This window comes from Cibotium barometz, chromosome 18, assembly GCF_041138505.1.
Source record: "Cibotium barometz isolate CiBa-2024 chromosome 18, ASM4113850v1, whole genome shotgun sequence".
Classification (NCBI taxonomy): domain Eukaryota; kingdom Viridiplantae; phylum Streptophyta; class Polypodiopsida; order Cyatheales; family Cibotiaceae; genus Cibotium; species Cibotium barometz.
The window spans coordinates 6,784,510-6,806,443 of record NC_141063.1 but is presented as its reverse complement, the minus strand read 5'-3'; the positions used below and the strand labels follow the sequence as shown (position 1 = coordinate 6,806,443).

At 40.6% G+C, this 21,934-nt stretch overlaps 1 protein-coding gene across 2 annotated transcripts; it reads left to right on the top strand.

Moving 5' to 3' along the window:
• The first annotated feature begins 11,834 nt into the window (after window positions 1-11,834).
• On the top strand, window positions 11,835-19,941 carry LOC147628859 (kinesin-like protein KIN-14N). Of its 2 annotated transcripts, XM_086812019.1 has the most exons (17): window positions 11,835-12,259; window positions 12,580-12,864; window positions 13,514-13,658; window positions 13,771-13,880; window positions 14,070-14,189; window positions 14,276-14,479; window positions 14,567-14,776; window positions 14,864-14,938; window positions 15,401-15,547; window positions 15,671-15,818; window positions 15,939-16,048; window positions 16,187-16,348; window positions 16,423-16,616; window positions 16,727-16,808; window positions 18,876-18,980; window positions 19,116-19,220; window positions 19,314-19,941. In XM_086812019.1, the coding sequence occupies exons 1-17, from the start codon at window positions 12,212-12,214 to the stop codon at window positions 19,476-19,478; spliced, it is 2,415 nt and encodes an 804-aa protein (XP_086668145.1). In that variant the 5' UTR covers window positions 11,835-12,211; the 3' UTR covers window positions 19,479-19,941. The 2 variants fall into 2 exon arrangements, with proteins under 2 accessions (XP_086668145.1, XP_086668146.1); XM_086812020.1 differs by lacking the exons at window positions 16,727-16,808; window positions 19,116-19,220; window positions 19,314-19,941 and having other exon boundaries at window positions 11,837-12,259.
• Window positions 19,942-21,934: the final 1,993 nt, after the last annotated feature.

Below are 21,934 nucleotides of genomic sequence, written 5' to 3'. Positions count from 1 at the left end.
CTCAAATGTCCCCCCTAATAAACGGCCCCTAGAAATCTCGCCAATTCCCTCTCACCCTCTCACAGGCTATTCTTACCCCCCTTCTAATCACCCCCTCTCACTATCTAAAACCCTTCTCTCCCCTCTCACCCTCTTGCACCCCTTTCATGATCTCAAACCCTCCACTCCCCTCTCCTCTCTCAAACATAATCACCACCCTCTCTCCCTTAAACGCTTTCCACTCCCCTCTCAAACATAACCGCCGGCTTCTCTCCCTCTTACCCTCTCTCCTTCAAACTCTTTCGTCTCTCCCTCTCAAGTACTCTACACCCTTATCATGGGTTCATCCACCAATCCCGCTAATAATTTGATGTTTACAAGCATCTTAATTAAATCTCTTTCATCCTTCATGCACCTTGAATAAAAAGAACCAAGATCGGATACCCTTTTGGAGGCATAGACAACAAGGTCCAAATTGTAGGAGGTCTTTAAGAAGCTCACAACAGAGAAGGTGGTAGACCTTGGAGACAAAAACATGTTAGAGATTAAAGCGACAACCATTGGGATGTGGAGAACCTTTGGCATCACTGACGAGGCAAAAGAGGTTCCTCTTCGAGGAGAAGTTGTCACCTTCATTGTAAATTTAGGGTTGTTAGAGAAGTTGAAGATGATAGTCGAGGTCCCACATGCTTTCATGTATTGGAGTTTAGAAGTCATATTCTAGGTAGGTTGCTTCAAAGTGAAGGTTTGGGTCTTTGTTTATGGATTAGGGGAAGCTTTTCTTTCTATGGTTCTTAATTTAGCTTCAAGCCTTTTGAGTTAGTTCAATGTAACCGTGTTTCCGAATCCATTTTATACACCCATGTTCAAATTTTTTTATTAGTGACTTTTTCTACTAAAGCCACAGTCAATTTGTTTGGGTAATCAAGGCATGCTCAAATCTACACTTCTAGCATGATCCTTTGTATGGAATAATGATGAGATCAGGCTTTATAGAAACATTATAGTGGTGGACTTTGCACTAGGTTATTCATGTCTGTACACCTTGAGAAGTATTGGGTACTTTTGTTATTGCATGACTAGGTGCAAGTAGCACTAAAGGTTACCTTTGTGGAGGCGATAGTAGCCTTTCATGGATCTAGTGATTAAAGCACTATGATGAATCATGATTTGTATAACATTGGTATATAGACATCATATGCAATTGAATCCTTGGCCTCAACTTTAGTGCTTATATAATTTTGATTATCTACATTGCACCATACTGGGTCACATCTTAGATACATGTGTTGGTTGTTACCATTTTGGTCTTGGTGTTCTCTGCTACCACTGGTAATGGCCAAAATTGTTGGTAAAGTTTTCCCCAACTAGGGCACCTTTTTTATATATATTGAAGCCACCTTAAAGGTGGATACTTTCAAAGAGGTTTTAGAAGGTTCGTGGTTGTGGGCCGCATTTTAGAGTTGATATATCCCAGTTCTACCCTCCATTGTGGAGAGCTCTAGCCACTCAATGGGGAGCCAAAAAGGAGGGTGACCTACACTTGCTGGTTTGTCGCAAAGGCATGGACATCGGCATGGTGTTGATCATCACTTGTCATGGAAATTCGGTGGCACACAAATGTGGTGTTCTTCTCGGTTCTTCTTGTCGATGGTGGGTTCACCTTGTTATCACCATCACGGTTGGTGTGTCAGTGGCTTGCTTGGTCATCTCGTCAAGATGGGGGTGGCTTGTAGCTTTGCCAAGCAGTGCTTGGGATGAGCCACTGGGTTTCTTGGTGTGGTTGGTGGTGTTACTCATGGAGGTTTTGGAGATAAGGAGATAGGGGGGCATATGTTGGTGAAGAGGATAGCAAGAGTACTGCACACATAATAATTTTCCCAAGAATTTTGCATCAGCTACGCATGTGGTTGAAAGCACCATCTAGAGAGAAGCTTTTGAACCACTCATTTCCTTCTTCTTTTGCTCAGAATTGGGTTTCTTCTTCCACAGAGCTTCGTCTTCTTCTGGAGTTAGGGCTGCACCTAGCAGGATGGTGCTAATGTGACCTGCGGATTATTTCCAAATAGGGGCAGGGTGGGACAGACTCATCTGACCAACTGAGAAGGTAGAAGGTAGAGGGGATTTTAGAGGATGGATGCAAAGTAATTTACATCCATCTTCTCTCTGTGGTTTGTCCGTGCTAGACATTCTCTCGAAGATGAACTCATAGGCATGTGTGTTGATGGGTTGCAGTTGTGTACTTGAAACCACCCATCTTTGTGCTGCTCTTATTCGGTTGCATGTCAAACTACCATCAGTCCCATTCTACTAAGAAGGATGGTTGTTCGACTATGCACAACTTTTCTCTCATCGGGAGGACCTCTGTATCTCACGTGTACAAATCTATCCCTATTGCTGTTCCCATAAAATGTGGATGCATGTAGCTTTGCATTCATCGTCATACCAGCTATTTTGGGGCTAATTTTCTAGAGGTGGAGTGTGTATTGTGTGGTGGGAAATTAGAACCAAAAGATTTGTGAATAATGGAAGTGAGCTGAGAGGTCAAAGTCAGCCATGCATTTTTGCAAATGATTGATGTAAATAGAGTCCAAGTTATGGCGGAAATGGACACAAGTATAAGCGGAAATGGGGAAGCTTGTGGGAGTATAGAAAAATACCTAAAATGATGAAGGAAAGGCAAGTATGATCTACTCCAATTGGTAGGGGTGGAGTTGCAAAGTTATGGATTTGATGTACAAAAGTAGGCTACCCCACATGCACCAAAGAGCACAACAAGGGAAAGCTCGCCGCCGTTTTTGCTTCTCTTTCTCCACTAGGCCAACAATCTCATTCATCACTAGTAGCATGGCAATCTATCCTTCCTCTCATTGGCAATAACATGGCGATCTATCCCTTCTCTCTTCTCACATTGGACAAAACGATGTATGTCCACTCCTTGTTCATTGGGGAAGGGTCACATATCCTTGGGCAAATCAAGCACAACACAAAGCAAAGCATGACTGCACAAAGCTCAATCCTAAGCATGTACAAAGCATAAGTGTATGAGATTACCATAGCACACAGTATGGCATCCACACTAAATGCATCAAAGACACATAAAGCAATTAAGAACCAAGTATCAAGTGGCACAAGAAGAATGACGTCCATACCAAAGAAGTTGTCAAAGAGCCAAGAGTCAAGCCAAAGAGAGCAAAGACCAAGAGCCAAGAAACAATCCAAAAAGTGAAGAAGGAAACATCATCAACAAGAAGAACAAGAAGTGGAGTCAAGGTCATAGCAACCAAGAGGCTACCACGACATCGACATCAACATGAGCAACAAAGAAGCTGCCACCACTACCCTAGCCATCTGTTGTAAAAGAGAGGTCACTATCTTATCATTTCATCTTGTTGTTTCATATATCTACCTGACCACTTGAGAGTAGCTAGTTGAGCACCCAGAGGGGATTATGATTGTTGTAACTCACACCCAACCATGTCTTAAAGTAACCTCTGAGCTAGAGAGTAACCAACCCAAAGAGCCTCTGAGTTACCCAACCAAGTTAAAAATAAGGGGGGGTGATGATATACTGTAAACCTCGCATCCAACCACATTGAGTAGCCCAAAGCTTTGCCACCAAGGGGGGGTGTTGAGAAATGTGGTGCCAAAGAGCACAAGGAAGAGGTAGAGAGTGAGAATGAGTAGCCAAGAAAAGTGTAAGGCATAGCATGTAGCCACATGAGCAAAGGGATTTATCCCACAATGATCTACAAGCCCAAGGGTGTACCTCCTCATATAAAAGGGGGCCATTTCAAGCAATGAAATCATATCACTTGCATACATCTCAAGCTTCTTTATGAGTACAAGTCTTAATCTTGTAGCCTAATTGTGCTTGAGTCTATTGCACATACTTATCATCTCATGAGTAAACTTAGATTACATCCACTTAGATTAATCATCTTAATCATGTTTAATTAATATACAATTAGGCTTTATTAGGTAAATTTTTTGCTAGTAGTAGGAGAGCTTGATTCATAGTTTCAACATTAAGGAAGTGGGTACTAGGGACCGAGAGTTAGAGGGGAACCAAAGATTCAAGGAAAGAGCAGGAAAAGAAGTTACCTATACCTTGCAAAAAATCATAAGAAAACATGTGAGAATGTTCGCCCACATGACCTATATACCTTGGAACAAATCATGAGCAACCATGTGAGAATGTCACGCGTGACTTTCTTTAGATAGTCATGCTGTGGAAAACTTTTTTACGCCCAAAAAGGCCACCTCTCAAAGGGGTCAAAAATAATGCTTAGCAGTCTAGAATGACCAAAAGAATCATGAAATCAACTTAAAAATGCCCAAAAAAAGTTACTTCAAAGGGGTCAATATAATTCTTAGCACTCCTCCACGATGACCAAAAGAATCATGAAAGCAACTCAAAAGCACGATACTCAGAAGTTTAGTTGCTATAAAAAACCTAATAACGTTCATGACCGTGAGTATTGCGAGCTTCTTCTAATCACTCTATTTAGTTTACCTTAGCTCATTGGTGTGTTTAAGTCACTAATCAACCAAATAATTCTAATCTTATCCTCTCAGCCCCTTTGTGGGTCAAATTTGCCAGGCTCTACAGGCCACCATTGGCTCTCAAACTTTAGGAGGATCTCTCCCACACCTAAGCGCCTTACTTCATTGGAGAGTTTTGTCAGATTCGCATGTTGCTAGCTAAAAATTGCCATTTTGCAAGCGATTAAACTTTTTCTCCATTCTCTGCATAGCTCCACAATCAACCTAAGCCCTCTTAGGGCAAGCTTAGGCATAGGTTGAGCTACTCACAGCTCAAACCTTGAGCCATTTGATCCACCGATTAAGTCATATTCATCAAAAAAGGAACTGATTTATTTGGGGTTCTAGTGCTGATTTGAGCTAGAGATCTTGAGTGTGCCACTTCCTCTCACATCAAGGGCAAGTGGGCTATGCAAAAATCCCCATCAAAATTTCTTTCTCTAAGCTCAATTTAATCCTTCAAAAATTAGCCTTGCTAATCACTATATATATAATCATGGTAATTAGCATTTAATTACCTGTTCTGAGAAAACCTTGATGTTCTAACTCATAAGAGGGGATTGAATTTGGCATTGAAAACACTCACATGCATTCAAATCAAATCATTACATGTGTTTGCACTTAAAAGTCCACTGCATTGTACATTTGTAAGCAATTAGACACTCAGAATGGCACTATCATAAATGTTGAGAAGTTCTCTGGGGGAAGGGTTTCACACTTGGGCCACACAAATGAAGAACCTTCTCATGTACAAAAAGCTATGGAAATTAATTGAGGAGAATGCACCTACTAATCCAATTGAGGATTAGATTGAAAAAGATGAACATGCACTGACATTAATTGGATTGCACTTAGGCACCAACCTCATTCATCACATTGATTCCAAAACCATGGCAAAACAAGCATGAGATGAGTTAAATTTAATATTTGGTTCTAAGTCCAAAAAACAAGAAATCCATTTGAAAATAGAATTTTATAGCTTAGAGATGGAATTTCATGAGTCACTAGCATAATTCATAAGCAAAATGAAAAGCATCATGACCCAGTTTTAGAGGGCATTGATGTAAAGATAGGTGAAGAGGATGCACTTGCCATACTTCTAAAAAGTATGCATGAGGAATATGGTACATTAGTAGTGACCGCTCTAAATAATTTACCTAAACCAACATTTGAGGGTTATATTTTATCCCTACTTGAAGAAGAGAAGCGGGTAAAGAATGGAACACAAGGTACCACAAGGGAACAACCACTCTACACCAACAAGGGCACAAAAGAATGTTACCACTGCGGAAGGAAAGGACACTTCAAATGCACGTGCAAACTCAAACACTTCAACAAACTTGGGCACAAAAAAAGGAATGCATGCTAAAGAACGAGGAAGCAAACTACGCGGAGTCTTTATCAAGCAGCAAAGAGGAGACCCTCGACAAGCATCTCTTCTAAAACCAACGCTACATCGACGACATGCTATTTAAAAACTATCATAGCCATATCATAAGCTTGATAAATGGAAAAGAAGACATAAAAAGCAAACTATGCACAACTAAGAGTGGGTTCAATCTCCCCCCATGCATGAGTGAGCATGCTTCCTCATGTATGTATTTATTTATTAGCAAAAAGCAAGTGCTCAAAAATAGCTTGATACATTCCACTTTGGGCCATTAACATCAAAAAGTAACTTGGTCCCCAAGCTTGGATATTTACATTGAAATTGTAGCAATTAATAAATGAAACTACGGGCGGGTGACCATCGATGCACACCAAAACCCGACGGCCGCACACCGGCCAAAATCCATCGTACCCACACTACTCCATGCACTGATCTACTCACCAAAAACACAAGTCACATTAAATCTTGCTTATCCGCCCCCATCACGTTGTGACCACTTCTCCATGCTCTCGTACGTAGTGAGTCACGACCGTGCGACAAATGAGTGTACCATAAATATCACATAAAATATCAAATAATTTCACAATTAATTCCTCAATTCACATTTCCATAACATACCACGGTGTTAAAAAAGAAATTGTCCTCAGTTGTGTGAAATAAACAAAAGAAAGGGTGGCCAATCTCATGCTAATGTACTGCCTTAGTTGCGGGCGAATCAGCACTAAATCAACGTGCTGCCTCAGTCGGTGAATCGGCACTAAACTAACATTCTGCCTCAGTCGGTGAATCGGCATTAAATGAATGTGCTGCCTCAGTCGGCAAATCGGCACCAAAACATGTGGGGAGGAACTATGACACTGCCTCAGTCAGCGAATCGGTGTACATAAAAGAACCAATGTGAATGTGAGTGGTATGCTAGAATCAAGTGTCGGTAGTGCGGGGCAAACGATGTTTTAGAAATCCAATGTGATTCCTCAATAAAATGATTCTTATACTTCACCAAGTAACGATGATACACAGTGCCAGTACGGGTGGTTGTTTGGTCATGGTGGTCAATAATACTTTCAGGAACTAAAACTTTAGAGTCATCCTCAAGGAGAGGAGGGTCATCAATAATAGGGTTAACAGGAGTGGGGCCTTTAAAGGGTCTCAATAAACTAAAGTGGAATGAGTTATGAATCTTTAGTGAGTGGGAATGCCCAAGCGGAATGCATTTTCATTTATTTGTTGGATGATTGTGAACAGTCTATAGAATCTAGGATCCAACTTGATCTTAGGATGCTTGGTAATATTCTTTAAGCATCTTTTCTCTATGAGAAGCTAAACTATATCATTTTCTTTGAATTTCATTGGTTGTCGTTTCTTGTTGGCTTGAGCGGTGTATTTCAATTGTGCTCGCTTAATAGATTCAGTGACTTCAGCTAGAATAGTAGCATGGTCATGAGCTAAAGTGTCAAGGATGGAACATCACTAGTAGTTATGGTAGAGATAAGAATTAGAAATTTCTTGCCATAGACAATTTCAAAGGGAGGTCAACTAGTAGCTGAATGGGGGGTATTGTTATAAGAAAATTGAAGTAGAGGAAAATGTTAATCCCAATTAGACAGTCAGTCACAATAGTGTAGGATCTAAGAAGATCCATAATAGTGTTGTTGGTAGCTTCAGTCTAGCCCTTGCTTTTTGGATGGAAAGCAGATGTAAAGTCCATTTTAAAACCTAAGTTCTTAAATAAAGCAACTGAAAAATGATTTCAAGCGACCATCTCGGTATCACAGAGAATGACTTTGGGAAAGCCATGGTGAGGAAAGATAGTCTTAATGAATAGCTTTGTAGACATGGTCTTCTTGCAAGAAAGCATGCTTCCTTGCTAAATCTATCAACTATGGTCCATATCATGTCATTATGAGAGGAAGTAGTCGGCAAACTAGTAATAAAGTCCATTGAAATCTTTTCCCACCATGGACCTTTGGGAATAGGTAGGGGCATTAAAAGACCAAAAGATTTACCATGATGGTGTTTAATTATTTGACAAACAATACATTCAAACATAAATTTTGCAATGCCATGTTTCATGTCAAGCCAAAAGAAATATTCTTTACATGCAGCTAATGTGGATCAAATTCCTCTATGTCCCATATATGCAGGAGCATGCATCTCAGTTATGGCTAGTTCTCTAAATGGTGCAGTGATGCAAAGTCTCTTTTGAAAGAACCAAAATCCATTTGCATAAGAGTAATCATTTAGTTACAAAGAATTGTTAACATGTATGGCATTCCATGTAGGGGAAAAATCACGATCATCAGCATATGATTTAATCTTTCGATGCCATGATTCAATCATGGCATCAAAAGATTGCACTTGAATAACACACATTATTCAAATAAGCATGTTTAAGCTCATCAAATGAATTAGAATTGCAAACAGAACTTTGATTATCATCAAGAGGTCTGTGACTTAAAGCATCTGCAACTACATTAACGACGCGACCTGGTTGATATTGGATTATAGGGTGAAAATTTTGGATAAAAGAAGCCCATTGGATGTGGCGATCCGATATTAAAGATTGGGTCAACAAGTCCTTGATAGCTTGTTGATCCATCTTTTTTATTAGTACTTTAGATCCCATGAGATAATACTTCCATATTTTGAGGGCATGGACAACAACCAAAAGTTCCTTGTCATAGGTATTTTACTTGGCTTCATTGGGTTTGAGCTTGCGGCTCTCATAAGCTATGGGATGGTCATCTTGCATGAGGATTGCACCTATGCCAGATCCACTAGCATCTGACAACAAAAAAAGGATGGTCAAAGTCAGATAGTTGTAGGGCAGGTGCATGGGTCAATAAGTACCTCAAAGTTTTGAAGGACTTCTACTGATTGTCACGCCATCTAAAAATTGTCTTCTTGCGAAGCAAGAAAGTCAATGGGAGAGCAATGAGCGAGAAATTCTTTATGAACTTGTGGTAAAAACCTGCTAGACCAAGAAAAGATCTACCTTCATGGGCATTTTGGAGGCCAGTTCGGGAATGGTATGGACTTTCTTAGGGTCTACTCGAATACCATCAGCCAATACAATATGACCTAGATATTCCATCTCAGTTTGAAAAAAAGAACATTTGTCAGGATTAGCATATAATTAATTGATTTTTCCATAACAAATCAAAGACAACGCTTAAGTGATCCTTGTGTTCTTCTTCAGAGTGACTGTAAACAAGAATATCATTAAAGAAAACAATCACAAAGTTTTGATAATCTATAAAAAGTTTGTTCATTATGTGTGCAAATGTGGCAGGAGCATTAGTGAGATCGAAGGGCATGCCAATGAATTCATAATGTTCTGATTGTGTATGGAAAGCAGTCTTGAAGATATCAGCAGGATCCATACGGATTTGATGATACCCAGACTTTAAGTCAATTTTACTAAATACACTTGCACCTTTCAATTTATCTAATAGGTTATCAATTCTAAGGATTGGGTAGTGGTACTTTATTTAGTGCTCTATAGTCTATGCACATTCTAAAGTTTTTATATTCTTTTTCTGCATAAGCAAGACAGGCGCACCAAACGGGGAGCTACTAGGGCGAATGAGACCTTTGTCAAGCAATTCAACTACTTGACATTGCACTTCTTTTTAGTGCAAAGGGCCATGTCTATATGGTGCTTTGTGAGGCAGTTGAATGCCTAGAAGAAGTTTTACCTTATGGTCTAAGTCACCATGAGAAGGGGGTAGATGGGGAGGATAGTCATCGGCAAAACAATCGTTAAAAGAAGCAAGAATTTTTTTTTGTTGTGGAGAGTGAGAAGATTCTTTCTTTTCCACTTCATTAACATAAATCATGTATGATTTTTTGCATTTCCTTAATGCACGACGTGATTATGTGTGAGAGATGAGTGGAAACATTTCAAGAGAAGAGTGACTAGAGAAAGAGAGAGATTGATTATTGAAATTGAAAGACATAGTGTGTGTATGATAATCAATCTGTGGATTATGTTGGTGTCGAAATGGCATACCAAGAATGACATCTGTGGAGTGTAGAGGTGTAATAAGAAAATTTCGTTTAACTTTATAAGTAGAAGGAGAAGTTTCAAGTTGGAGTTTCTTAACAAGTCTTAAGAGATGAAGTCATGTGAACTACCATCATCGTGTAAAACACATACTTCAGAACCATTTATATGACCTTTCATTCACAATAAAGTATGTAGAGAGTGAGGCATACCTGGATTAATAGATTCTATGTTGTTCACCTCGGATTGAAGAGCGTCTTCAGTCCAATCTGGAGCCTAATTGAGATCATCAATAGTGCTATCCTCTTCAATATAGTGGAGTTTTTTTTGATGAAGGAGTGTCCTTTGGAAGCTTCAAAGGGCAATGAGACTGTTTATAGCCTGATTTATGGCATTTATAACAAAAGATGGGATATTTGTGCTGCGAATCAGCATGTGGTACATGCATGCTATTGTGGCTAAGCTTGGGCTTTGAATTTAGATCATTTGGCTTAGAATTAGCCACATTAAAATTGATGACTTGATTGGTGTTGCGGAGATCACGATCTGGAAGATATAAGGATCTCCGTAAGGTATATTAGGTGTGTGAAAAAAAAGGCCCTCTGTCAAGCGTTGATAACACGAAGAAGGGTCCACTTGTGTTGATAAAAAAAGTCTACTTGCTACAAGGGTTTGAGTATTCAAAGGCTTAATAATACGAGCTTGGATTATAAGCCTGTAGAATAAAGAAAACATAACGTTGAAGGGAGCCGCCCATTGCCGTCGACCGATGATGAGGGAGAGCAAACTGAAACAATTTGAGGATTGAAGGGTGGTTTTAGATGCTCCAAGGCTAGTACATTGCATCCATGGAAGCTAATTGTAAAGAGGTGGATAAATCAACAAAATCGCTTTTGCACAATAGGCGGGTTTAGAAGGTGGTTTTTAAAGAGAGAGGTGGTTCGCTGTTTGCGCCTTTAACGGTCGGCTGTATGTTTTGCTGGTGTGCGCCGTTTGCATTGCAGTGGTGGGCGGCTGATACCCGAGCTTGTTGAACGCCCTCCTCTCCTCCTTTGATGATGGTCATCGCCTTGTGGTTGATGGTTGGTCGTCGCCTTGTGGTTGTGTCACGCCACGCTAGGCTATGTGAAATCCTCTCTGCACCGTTTGCGCACTTCGGGCCTATTGATATGTGCTCCCTTCTTTGATGACGGGCCCTCCTCGTTGCTCGCTTGGTAGCCTTCCTAGCCGTGTTGTTGTCCCCTTGTGTTTGGTGACTATGTGATGGCTACAAGATAAAAACTCAGTCGGCCACAGTTTAACTATGTGTGAATTCTTATGACCGTATATATAAACTTTATCTCATAATACAATATACTCTCCCGTTGTGTAATAGAATCTTGCTCTCCTCTTGCTAATAATCACCTTCTTTAATGCATGCTAGTGAGGGTGTATAAATGATTTGAGGTGAGAGGATGGACGAGGACATGTAGTCCAATGTGATGGTGTGACAATGCTCGCAAAAGATGATGACGGAAAGTGCTACCCACACGAAGGTGTGGGAGCGCTTAAAGCGGTGTGTTCGAGCTCGGCCATTGGAAAGATTTTCACAATGGTTATAGCTCGCAAAGATACGCTCTTGTGAACGTGTTTCTAGAAGTGACCGAAACGAGCCATAACACATAGGCACCTAACTCATATACATTTGCATTAACCTCATGCAATGAGTTACCTTTTGAAGAACAGTTGGTTAATTTATAATTAAAAATTTATATTGACATAAGACACAACAATGCCTTGCATAAGGTGTTCTCTTGTTAGTGGGTGGGGGGAGAGAGACTACCTAACCAACGCCCAGAGGTGGGAACCCATTATGCTTGTGGGTGGGGCACAAATAAAAAGGTGGAAAAGGGCTTGAAATTCTCCTTTTCTCAAGTAAGGTGACCGTTTGAGAAATGGGCTTTTTTGAAAAAAGGGCTTGAACACGCAAAACCCGAAAAGAGGCTCTCTAACACAGTGGGTGTCCATAGCCATACACCCTCACACACAGAGGAGAGGCTCAATTTACTACTACCACTACTACTACTTCCTAAAGGATTCCTTTACAGAAGCCCTAACCCTAACCCTCGCCGTAACCCACCAAAACTGCAGTCACAGAGACATGGGAAACTTCACTTTGAAGACATATGTACAAAGGGGTCCTGCCTACGCGTAGACAGAGACCCCCCAACAGACTGTTGAAGTCTTAAGAGTTTTCTGATCTCCCTCTCTTCTCTGTCTCTCGCAGCAGGAGAAGCTCCCTCATATCCGCGATGATGCAATCCAGGCTGCCCGGAAGTGCGAGAAAAAGCCCTTTCAATGTAAGATATCTAGAATGCGGCGTTGATATTTTCTCCACATTGCTGCGCTCTTGTGACTTATCATACACATTTTAGTGACTTCTACACACAGCAGGGTTTTCATTCAGGGATTTGTCCTCATTAATTTTTTCTAGAGATTTTCTCCTCAATCACTACTGTTTGAGTTGAATGAGGATTAAGTGGCACAATGCTCTTTCAGTTCCTGCATTTTCTTTGTCATTTGCTCCACCAAACTGTTTTATGGCCTTCTCAAGATCTGCCTGGAAATCATCCCATTTCAGCCCAATTTTTTGTCTCTGACAAACAAAATACTGTTTCAGAAGGAAAATCGAGAAGCCCCGATGGACAAGAAGAGGAAAATCGGCAGAGACATATTCGGGGTCCGAGTGATGTCTGAGCCGAGGGTGCGTGTCCGCCAAGCTTTCTTGGCTGTCAATCTCAGGCAGGAAGGTGTCCAGAATGGAGAGAGAGACCCATCTGCCACACCGTGCCGCCCAGGGCCAAGGGCTTGTGATGATGGTGGTACCCCAGTGGCCATGACTAAAGAAGATATAGAAACTTTGCTCAACATGAAGATGAAAGGGAAAAACAAATTCGATTTTAAGGTGAGCACTTCAAACTCGATTCTTTGTGGCTCGTACACACGGGCGGCCGCATGTGTGCTATGCATATAGCTATAATGCACTTGCGGATGTGAGTTGTTGAGGGTTTTGAACTCCATTCCCCTCACCACAATGCCCCTTGCGCGTGGGTGAAGTTCAAATGTTCTAGCCACATAGTATGTTAAGGGACTGGCTCAAAGTGTAGTAACAGATCTCTTCCCCCTTCCTCCATGTGCGGAAATGCATGTAAACACACCCAACACCCATACATGTAGTGTGCCGTTGTGCCGTCTTCTGAAATCGATTCCAACACATTGCACCTACCCTCTTAACGTAAAAATATCCCATGTGTGGTAATACCCCATGTACATTATTATCATCTAAAGCCATTCCAACATGTTCTACCTGCAAAACTACTCCACGTTCATACATGTGGATGTCATTGTCTGAAAGCCATTTCATATCGACATGTTTTACTTACCCTTTTGTGTGGAAAACCCCAATGTATGATAGTACCCATGTAAACACACCCATACATGTAGAATGCCATCATCTGAAAGCCATTCTGACATGTTGTACCTACCCTCTTATATGGCAACATGTTAAACATGTCCTAGGAATTTATTGAACTAAGGTGGTGGTTACCCATCAGGGGAAGTCTGAGCAGATGATGGATTACATCAGGAGACTTCGAACCTGCATCCGTGGGCTGCAAGAGTCAGAAGCCTCCTACATCTCACAGAAGGAGCATCTTCAGAATCAACTTCTCGACGAGAGAAGAAATCACAACTGTACAGGTCATAGCCGTCATGGTCCAATATCATTCTAACTTGAATGCACTTGGTTTTGAGCATACAGTCAATCATGCTTAATTCTGATGGGTTAGCTGGTTGCTGTGGAAACCATCAGAAGATCTGCTAAGGAGTAAACAGGATGAGCTTGAGAGGGGCGTGTCAGAGCTCAAAATCATGTGTGGAGCATTGGAGGACAAGCTTCACCATGCGGAAGCTCAGAAAGAGGTGGAATTACCTGAGCTTAATCACATCTTTTAATGCTTGTTTGATGTTCATATTTGGAAGAATAATGGTCCTTTGATAAGGCAGCCCCTGGTTTGCATGGCATCAAGAGCAACAGGTGGCCATGGGTGGTGCCCAATAGATTGTTGCTCATGATGAGAAGCTTAGCTTAACATTTTTTTTTTCTCACAGTCTCTTCTAGCAGACCGCAAGAAGGATGCGGAAACCCTGCAGACAGCAAACAAGGAGATCGAGCGCCTGACGGAAGAGTTGGAGAGTTACCGGAAGGACTTTGAAAGTGCAAACCAACAGGTCATACAGATACATATGCATTCAAGTGTTCCTCACGATGGAGAAGCTTCCCCTTTGGTAGAGAGGTCTAAACTGTTAGATTGCAGGTAGTTTCCTTGCAAGACATCAATAGAAGACTGCAAGAGTATAACACCAGCTTGCAGATGTACAACAGCAAGCTGCAAACGGATGCCGCGGCTGCTGCTGAGACCATGTCCAAGATACAGAAGGAGAAGTCAGTCATGATGGAGACCCTGAGCAGTCTGAGGGGTCATTCTATAGCACTCCAAGAGCAGCTTAATCAGGCCAAGGTAATCCAAATGTTACTGCTAGAATCATCCATTCTCTCGTTATGTTAAGTGATCTGAATGTTGATGTGGAAAGCGCTTTTCTTACAGGCCTCTGTTCAGGAAGGTGCCAACCAGAGGAAGCTGCTCATGGACGAGAAAGAGAAGCTTCAAGCTGAACTTCAACAAGCATTAGATGATACGAAGCGGCAGGCAGCACAGTTGGAAATGTTCGCAATGGAGAATGCTAGGTACAAGGAGTGCACCGGAAAGTCAGCTATGGACTTGGAGATGATAAGCAGAAAAGCTACAACTTTGGAGGTTCCCATTCTTCAGACAGTATGCTTATGGTTTGCTGTATTGGCAATCCAATCACACTTCCTTATCAGATTTTGATGTTGCCTGCAGGAGAATTTCGCTTCTCAAGCGGAGGAGATCATGAGCCTTCATTGTCAGCTGGAGGTAGCTAATCACAAGTTGCAGGTAGGATACTATTTGGTTGACAGTGTAACCACATGCTAGCTTTGCGGTTTCCTCAACAGTAGCTCATCGTCATAGCACGTGTGCACACGCGCTCATGCACATCCAAACAGGCAGGCATACACACGAGCCTGAATGCACGCTCACCTGGAGTAAGCTAATCACAAACTGCAGGTAGGGTACTATTTGGTTGACAGTGTAACCGCATGCTAGCTTTGTGGTTTCCTCAGTAGTAGCTCATCGTTATAGTGCACAGGCGCACATGCTCATGCATGTGCAAACAGGCATAGACACATGCTCACAAGCAGGCGCACATGCAAGAACATATGTGCATGCACACACACCTACAGCCAAGCAGGCATTCTTGCATGCTGTGGGTGCGCTTTGCAGCTCTTGCATGCGCGCACACACAGGCATATGCAGATGCACACTTCTCCACATGTTTTTGATGATTTGTAAACACAGATGGCAGAAAATACAGTGGTGCAACATAGAAGTGAGGGAGTAGAGAAGAAGATTGCAATTGAAGAGTTGCAGCGAAGACTCTCTGAGGCTGAGCTCAGAGTCCGCGAGGGTGAACTGCTTAGGAGGAAACTGCACAACACGATTCTGGTCTGGAATACATTCCTAGCTCTTTGCTATGTGAGATATATGTTGGGTTCGGTTTTAATTCATTTCACAGTTTTCTTATGTAAGGAATACTCTGTAAGTCGCTTCATTCTATGGGAATCGCAGGAGTTGAAAGGCAATATTAGAGTCTTTTGCAGAGTGCGTCCTTTGCTGCCAGATGATGAGAGCTATACTGCAGAAGAGCCTCTTGTTCTGCAATACCCGACCTCGACCGAGCTCCTCGGACGTGGTATTGAACTTGTTCAGGCTCAAGGTGCACAACTGTTTCCAATCCTCTATTCTGATTGAAGTTTTGACAAAAGTAATGCTGAGAGTGAGGAATCGTACCCAGTGGCTGTATTGACATCCTCACATTATTTTATTGGCTTCCCAGGTCAGAAACATGCATTCACCTTTGATAAAGTCTTTGGGCCGGAAGCTGGGCAGGAGGATATCTTTGTGGAGATTTCTCAACTCATTCAAAGTGCCCTTGATGGATACAAGGTTTGTGTTTTGATCTCAAAGCTGTGTACCATGTAGTGGAACAGGAGCTCATTGATATGGAGGAATCGGGGGAGGGAAATGTGGTGAGGCGAGAGAGAGAGAGAGGGAGGCTATTAAAATCATAGCAGTTGTGTGCAGGTCTGCATTTTTGCATACGGGCAGACGGGATCTGGCAAAACACATACCATGCTGGGTAATCCTGATGACCTGGACCAGAAAGGAGTGATTCCAAGGTCCTTGGAACAGATCTTTAAAGCCAGTCAAACACTAAACTCTCAAGGGTGGAGCTTTCAAATGCAGGTTTGTTGGCATGTTTTGTAACACTACTATTGCATCTCAAGCTCCAGGCATTAACACAGACGAAAGCAATGCAGGCATCCATGCTAGAGATATACAACGAAACCATTCGGGATCTTTTGGCCCCCAACAACAAGATTGACATGCCTGCGAAACAGTATGCCGTGAAGCATGATCAGAATGGGAACACCAGTGTGTCTGATCTCACTTTGGTGGAAGTAACAAAATGGAAAGAGGTTTCTTCTCTGTTGCATCGAGCTTCACAAAGCAGGTAACATAATTTCATATCACTCACCTGTTTGAGAAGCTTCCCTCTCATGGGCTCATTAGCTTCTTGTGTTAGCATGTAATTCTGATCTAGAAGAGCTGCGGCCATGGCAGGGCAGTAGGCAAAACCGCCATGAACGAGCACTCGTCTCGCAGTCACTGTGTATTCACTCTGCGCATTTCGGGTTTAAATGAGGTTCGTGAAATCTGGAACTTACAAGATTTTAAGCTATCTCGACCTGTATGCCCCCAGAGAGAACGCTACAACTCTCATACATACATATCATCAAATCTCGACCTGTATGCCGGAAGAACACTAAAACTCTCATACATACATACATACATGTCATATCATATACATGTGTGTATACAAACACACACACATATGGATATACACATATGTGTGTATACGTTTACACACACACACATATATATATACATAAGGGTGTGAATACGTATAAAATGTACATGTATACATGTACATAGTCGTGTGTGTCTATGACCCGAGAATACTATAACTCTCATACATACATACATATCATATCATATATATATGTGTGTGTATACAAACACACACACACACATATACATGTACATAGGGGTGTGTGTATACATATATATGTACATGTACATAGTGGTGTGTGTGTATACGTGTATATATATGCATATACATACACCACTATGTATATATATATATATTCATACATACATACACCACTATGTATACATATATACATATACATAGTGGTGTATGTATGTATGAATATATATATATATATGTGTGTGTGTTCGTATGTATGTATGTATATCTATATGTATCTATGTATATATTTATACCTATGTATGTACGTATATCTATATGTATCTATGTATATATTTATATCTATATGTATATTCATATGTATATCCATTTATATGTCTATATACACAGTAATTATTATCTTGAGTTACGCAATATATATATATATGTGTGTGTATATGTATGTATGTAAACATATGAATATATATATATATGTGTGTGCGCGCGCGTATATGTATGTATGTAAACATATGAATATATATATATAATATACACACACACATCCCCCAAGAAAAACATTGGGATAGCTCAATGAATACCTCCCCGCCCAATAGAATTGGACACGAGTGTTTCCTCTCATCCGGGTCAAATAACTATATCAAGTTCCAACACTATGATATGATGTTTTTGGGGCGCGAGAAAGGAATAGTTGTTCATTACTCAAGCTTCAACTTGCCTTTCCTGAGGTCTCTCTTCCTTCCCTATTACATTATCCACATCTTCACAAAAATGATATTCCGTTCAGTTTTTGTCAAAAGTTGGAGAGACCTTTCTTGTTCCTAATGCGACCACTTCTCCTCTTTGGGTTTCCACTCATCAAAACCTTTTTGTTGATTAAGCTTTTATAACCATGTTTATATCTTAAACTTGAAGAAAAAAAAGAGGAGTCGTGTCAAAAAACTCTTGGATTCTTCAAGCATGTGATAAAAATCTTTATTACGAAGCCTAATTGATGGATTAGATTAATCAATAAAATTAACCTTGGAAGAGAGCCCTCAGCCTGTACTTTGTACATAGTACTTATTATCTGGAGTTATGCAATAATCCTCGTTTGTGAGGAACATGTTAGAATTGGAGGTTGTCTACCTTGTCTACCCATAGATTTTGTTTTTTCTGCTCCATCAAAAATAATTGTTTTGGGGCTTCCATATAGCAAAACAGTTCTGCATCTTTATTATGTTTTTCATACAAACAACTATTATAGACAAGTATATGTACTTTTATAGAAGTAAAGCTCAATTTGGTTAGAGGTTGGAGACATTTTTTTAACTCCCAATTTGATGGGTCAAAAATAGTAATAAAGTGAAAATGTGTAAGTTTAAATAGATAAGAACGAAAGATGATAGAATACTATCCACACATATATATGTATGTGTGTGTATATGTGTATATTACATATACATACATATATGTATATATATATATGTGTGTGTATATATACATATACACACACATACATATATATACGCATATATGTACATTTATATGTATGTAATTATGTAATGTACGTTTGCAAAGCATGTTGCTGGTATGGCCTGTGGACGTGTTCTATGATATATGCTTTTTTTTGTTTTTTTGGTGATTCCAATGCCCTTTCCGTTTTACAACCCTTTTGGTTTGGTCAATTGAGGGGTTATAAGCGCCCTGTGAGACATTCCGTGGTTTGATGTGATTGCATTGCAGAGCATAGACCAACAGGTGCATGGGGTTCTCAATCTGATTGACTTAGCCGGAAGTGAGAGGCTCTCCCGCAGTGGATCGAGTGGGGATCGTCTTAAAGAAACCCAGGTATAGTTATACTTGGATATAATTATACTCACAACATCTGCCTGGCGGAAAAGCTGCACCATCTCTGCTGGGATAGCCAGATAAGTTGGATGTTCCAAGACGTGTACCTGAAACGCTACCCTTTTCGTTTCACAGGCCATCAATAAGAGCCTTGCAAGCTTGGGGGATGTCATCTTAGCCATTGCAAACAGGGAGCAACACATCCCCTACCGCAATTCGAAACTGACATACCTTCTGCAAGTATGTGTCTGCTCAACTTACTGCTCAACAATTGGGTCAAAGAAAGCGTTGCTGGCTCACATGCTTTTGTTTTCTGAATATGGTTTTTTGCAGCCATGTCTTGGTGGGGACTCGAAGACCCTTATGTTTGTTAATATATCCCCGGATGCCAAGTCTGCAAGTGAGTCTCTGTGCTCGCTAAGATTTGCAGCCAAGGTGAACGCCTGTGAGATCGGAGTGCCGCGGCGCAATACGCACACCCATTTGAGCTACTGTTGAGAACAATTTTACCCATTTGATCTACTGATAAGAGAACAATATTGACTATTTGAACGGTTCAGACATATGAACTGTTCTAGAGAGATGTCCTGCAAACCATGATCAGTCCTTTACAAGGACCCCGGGTTGCTGCATGCTGTAGACGCATCTATACAAACAAACAACTCTTAAAATGCGAAGGCCACAGATTAGCATCCTAGATCTCATTGGGAGCTGGTGGTCAAACATCAAGGTTGTCATTGGTTATGCACATAGATTCTGAATAATGCATGCTTTTATAAACCTGTGTTAATTATCTCCTTAATCACCCACCTAAAGCCAGGATTTGATTGAGTTCCTGCATCCTTGATTTTAACCTTTCTGGTGTTTGTTGAGCTTGCGTTGTAACCATTTGTAAGCATCATAAATCTTCCAACATCTTCCTTAGTGCCTCAAGTTGGCCTAATCGCATATTTTGAAATCATTGCCGTGTTACTCGACCATGATCTTTTTGGTTTTGAACCACCCATAGTCTCTTGCATTAGTGCTATTCCCGTGGATAATACATCTTGAGATGACTCTCATTGATCTAGTTAGGCAACTACTTCAACTGTATGGTCCTAAACAAAAGGAAGGTTTGATTTCATGCATCCCAGAACACAGTTGTCCACCAAAGACTAGCACATGGTATCACCAGCTGTAAATGTTCTCTCCTCTCTCTTGCTATTCATTCCTTCATGACTTGCCTTCAAATTTAGAGGTTCTTTCTCATCATTTAGGGGATGATCCTTTTAATTAATTTGCTTGTGATATCTTCGCATCTTATCGCCTATTTTTGTTCTTTCTTTTAAAAAAAATGAGAAATCAATTGCCCACAAAGGGAAGGGTACGCATTTTGCTGCTCGAGGGACATCACCAAGCATTATAATCATCTTCACAATTTTGTTTGGTGTGCATATTTTTCTTTGGTGTGTATATTTTTGGATGTGGAGTTATACATTAAAGGTTTAGGATTAGCAAATGCAATATAGTTTAGAAAGAACAAACGCGATTTTCTTCTCACAATGAGGAAACATGAGTGTGAATAAGGAGAAATCGGGTACTTTATTTACAAGAGCAAGTATATTTATATATATGTATATCCATAAATATATACATCCCGACTTGGATTTATAGTGAGAAGCCAGTGGTGGACGGTACACAAACACAGTGTCATTTGTACATGAAAAGCCACACAACAAACTATCAATCTAGACAAAACAAGCATCTTCTCTTGGGAGGCCCACGTATTTATGCAAGTATTATGAATTCTTTTTCGTTACGTTCCTCTACATCCACTACAATTGGATTTTGATGACTGCTTCCTACCTCATGTTCTTCAATTTTCATGATTATTTATTGGATTGTTATCTTCTCTGTAGTCTCCATAAAAGTATCTCCTTCCTGCTATGTCCATGTAGACGATTGTCTCTATATCAATGCATTAAGTGCGGAATTTTCATAACCTTCCAAATGGCTGAAGCTCTTTTCTTGTCCATGGCATTCCCTGTTTTGGGTGTTATCCGTGATGCAGCCTGATAGTATTTTCCACTTTATAACATTCGGCGTTGCACCCAGTTTGTTTGGAATGTAATTTTCCAGAAAATATAGGCTCTTTCGAACAGATTGATTGGCAATACAAAGCATATAATGTGAGAGAAGAATTTGAAATGACTTTTGTAAAGATCTTTAATGGAGTACCCTAGCATGCCTTCAAAAGTGTGCATATGCACTTGACGCAGTCCTCTACACATGACTAATCCTCCAAGAAATACCATTGGATATATTTTTTTATGGGCTTACCGATACTTATCAAAGATGGTGCCACCGCTGAAGCCACCATTTGGAAGTGAAGGTGGTTTGAACATTCCTTTGGTTCCTTTGGCGCACTCCATGCATTCAAGAGGATCCTAGTTCGAAACATCGATGTCGCCATTCTCGATGCCTATCGTGATCAAGGCCTCAATAAGCTTGTTTTTTTTTGCGAATTTGGGGCAATTGCTCAAAGAGGGATCTAATCGTTGTTTCTTAGCTTTCGCGTTCAGAGTCTCAGAAACTCAGCGCATAAATAAATAGACATAAGAAGTTCATAGTTTCAGAAACTCAACTTTAATTTTGTAAATAAATATATCTATAGAGCATAAACATTAATAAATAGACAAGTGATTATATCAGCGATTTGATATAATCAGTAAATAAATCTGCAGAGCTTTTATAAAAGTCGAGTGCCGCAAAGTTCACTGCCAGTTACAAGGGAAAATAAGGAAAAACATATTAACGAAAAAAGCGGCCGAGTATTTGATACAGAGAAAACAAGAAGCCGAGTATTTGATACAGAGAAAACAAGAAGCCCAGTTAAAAAAGAAATATAACCTTGTGATCTTGCCATCCTTTTCACCACCAGGACATACAGATTAACAAAAAAAGCGGCCGAGTAT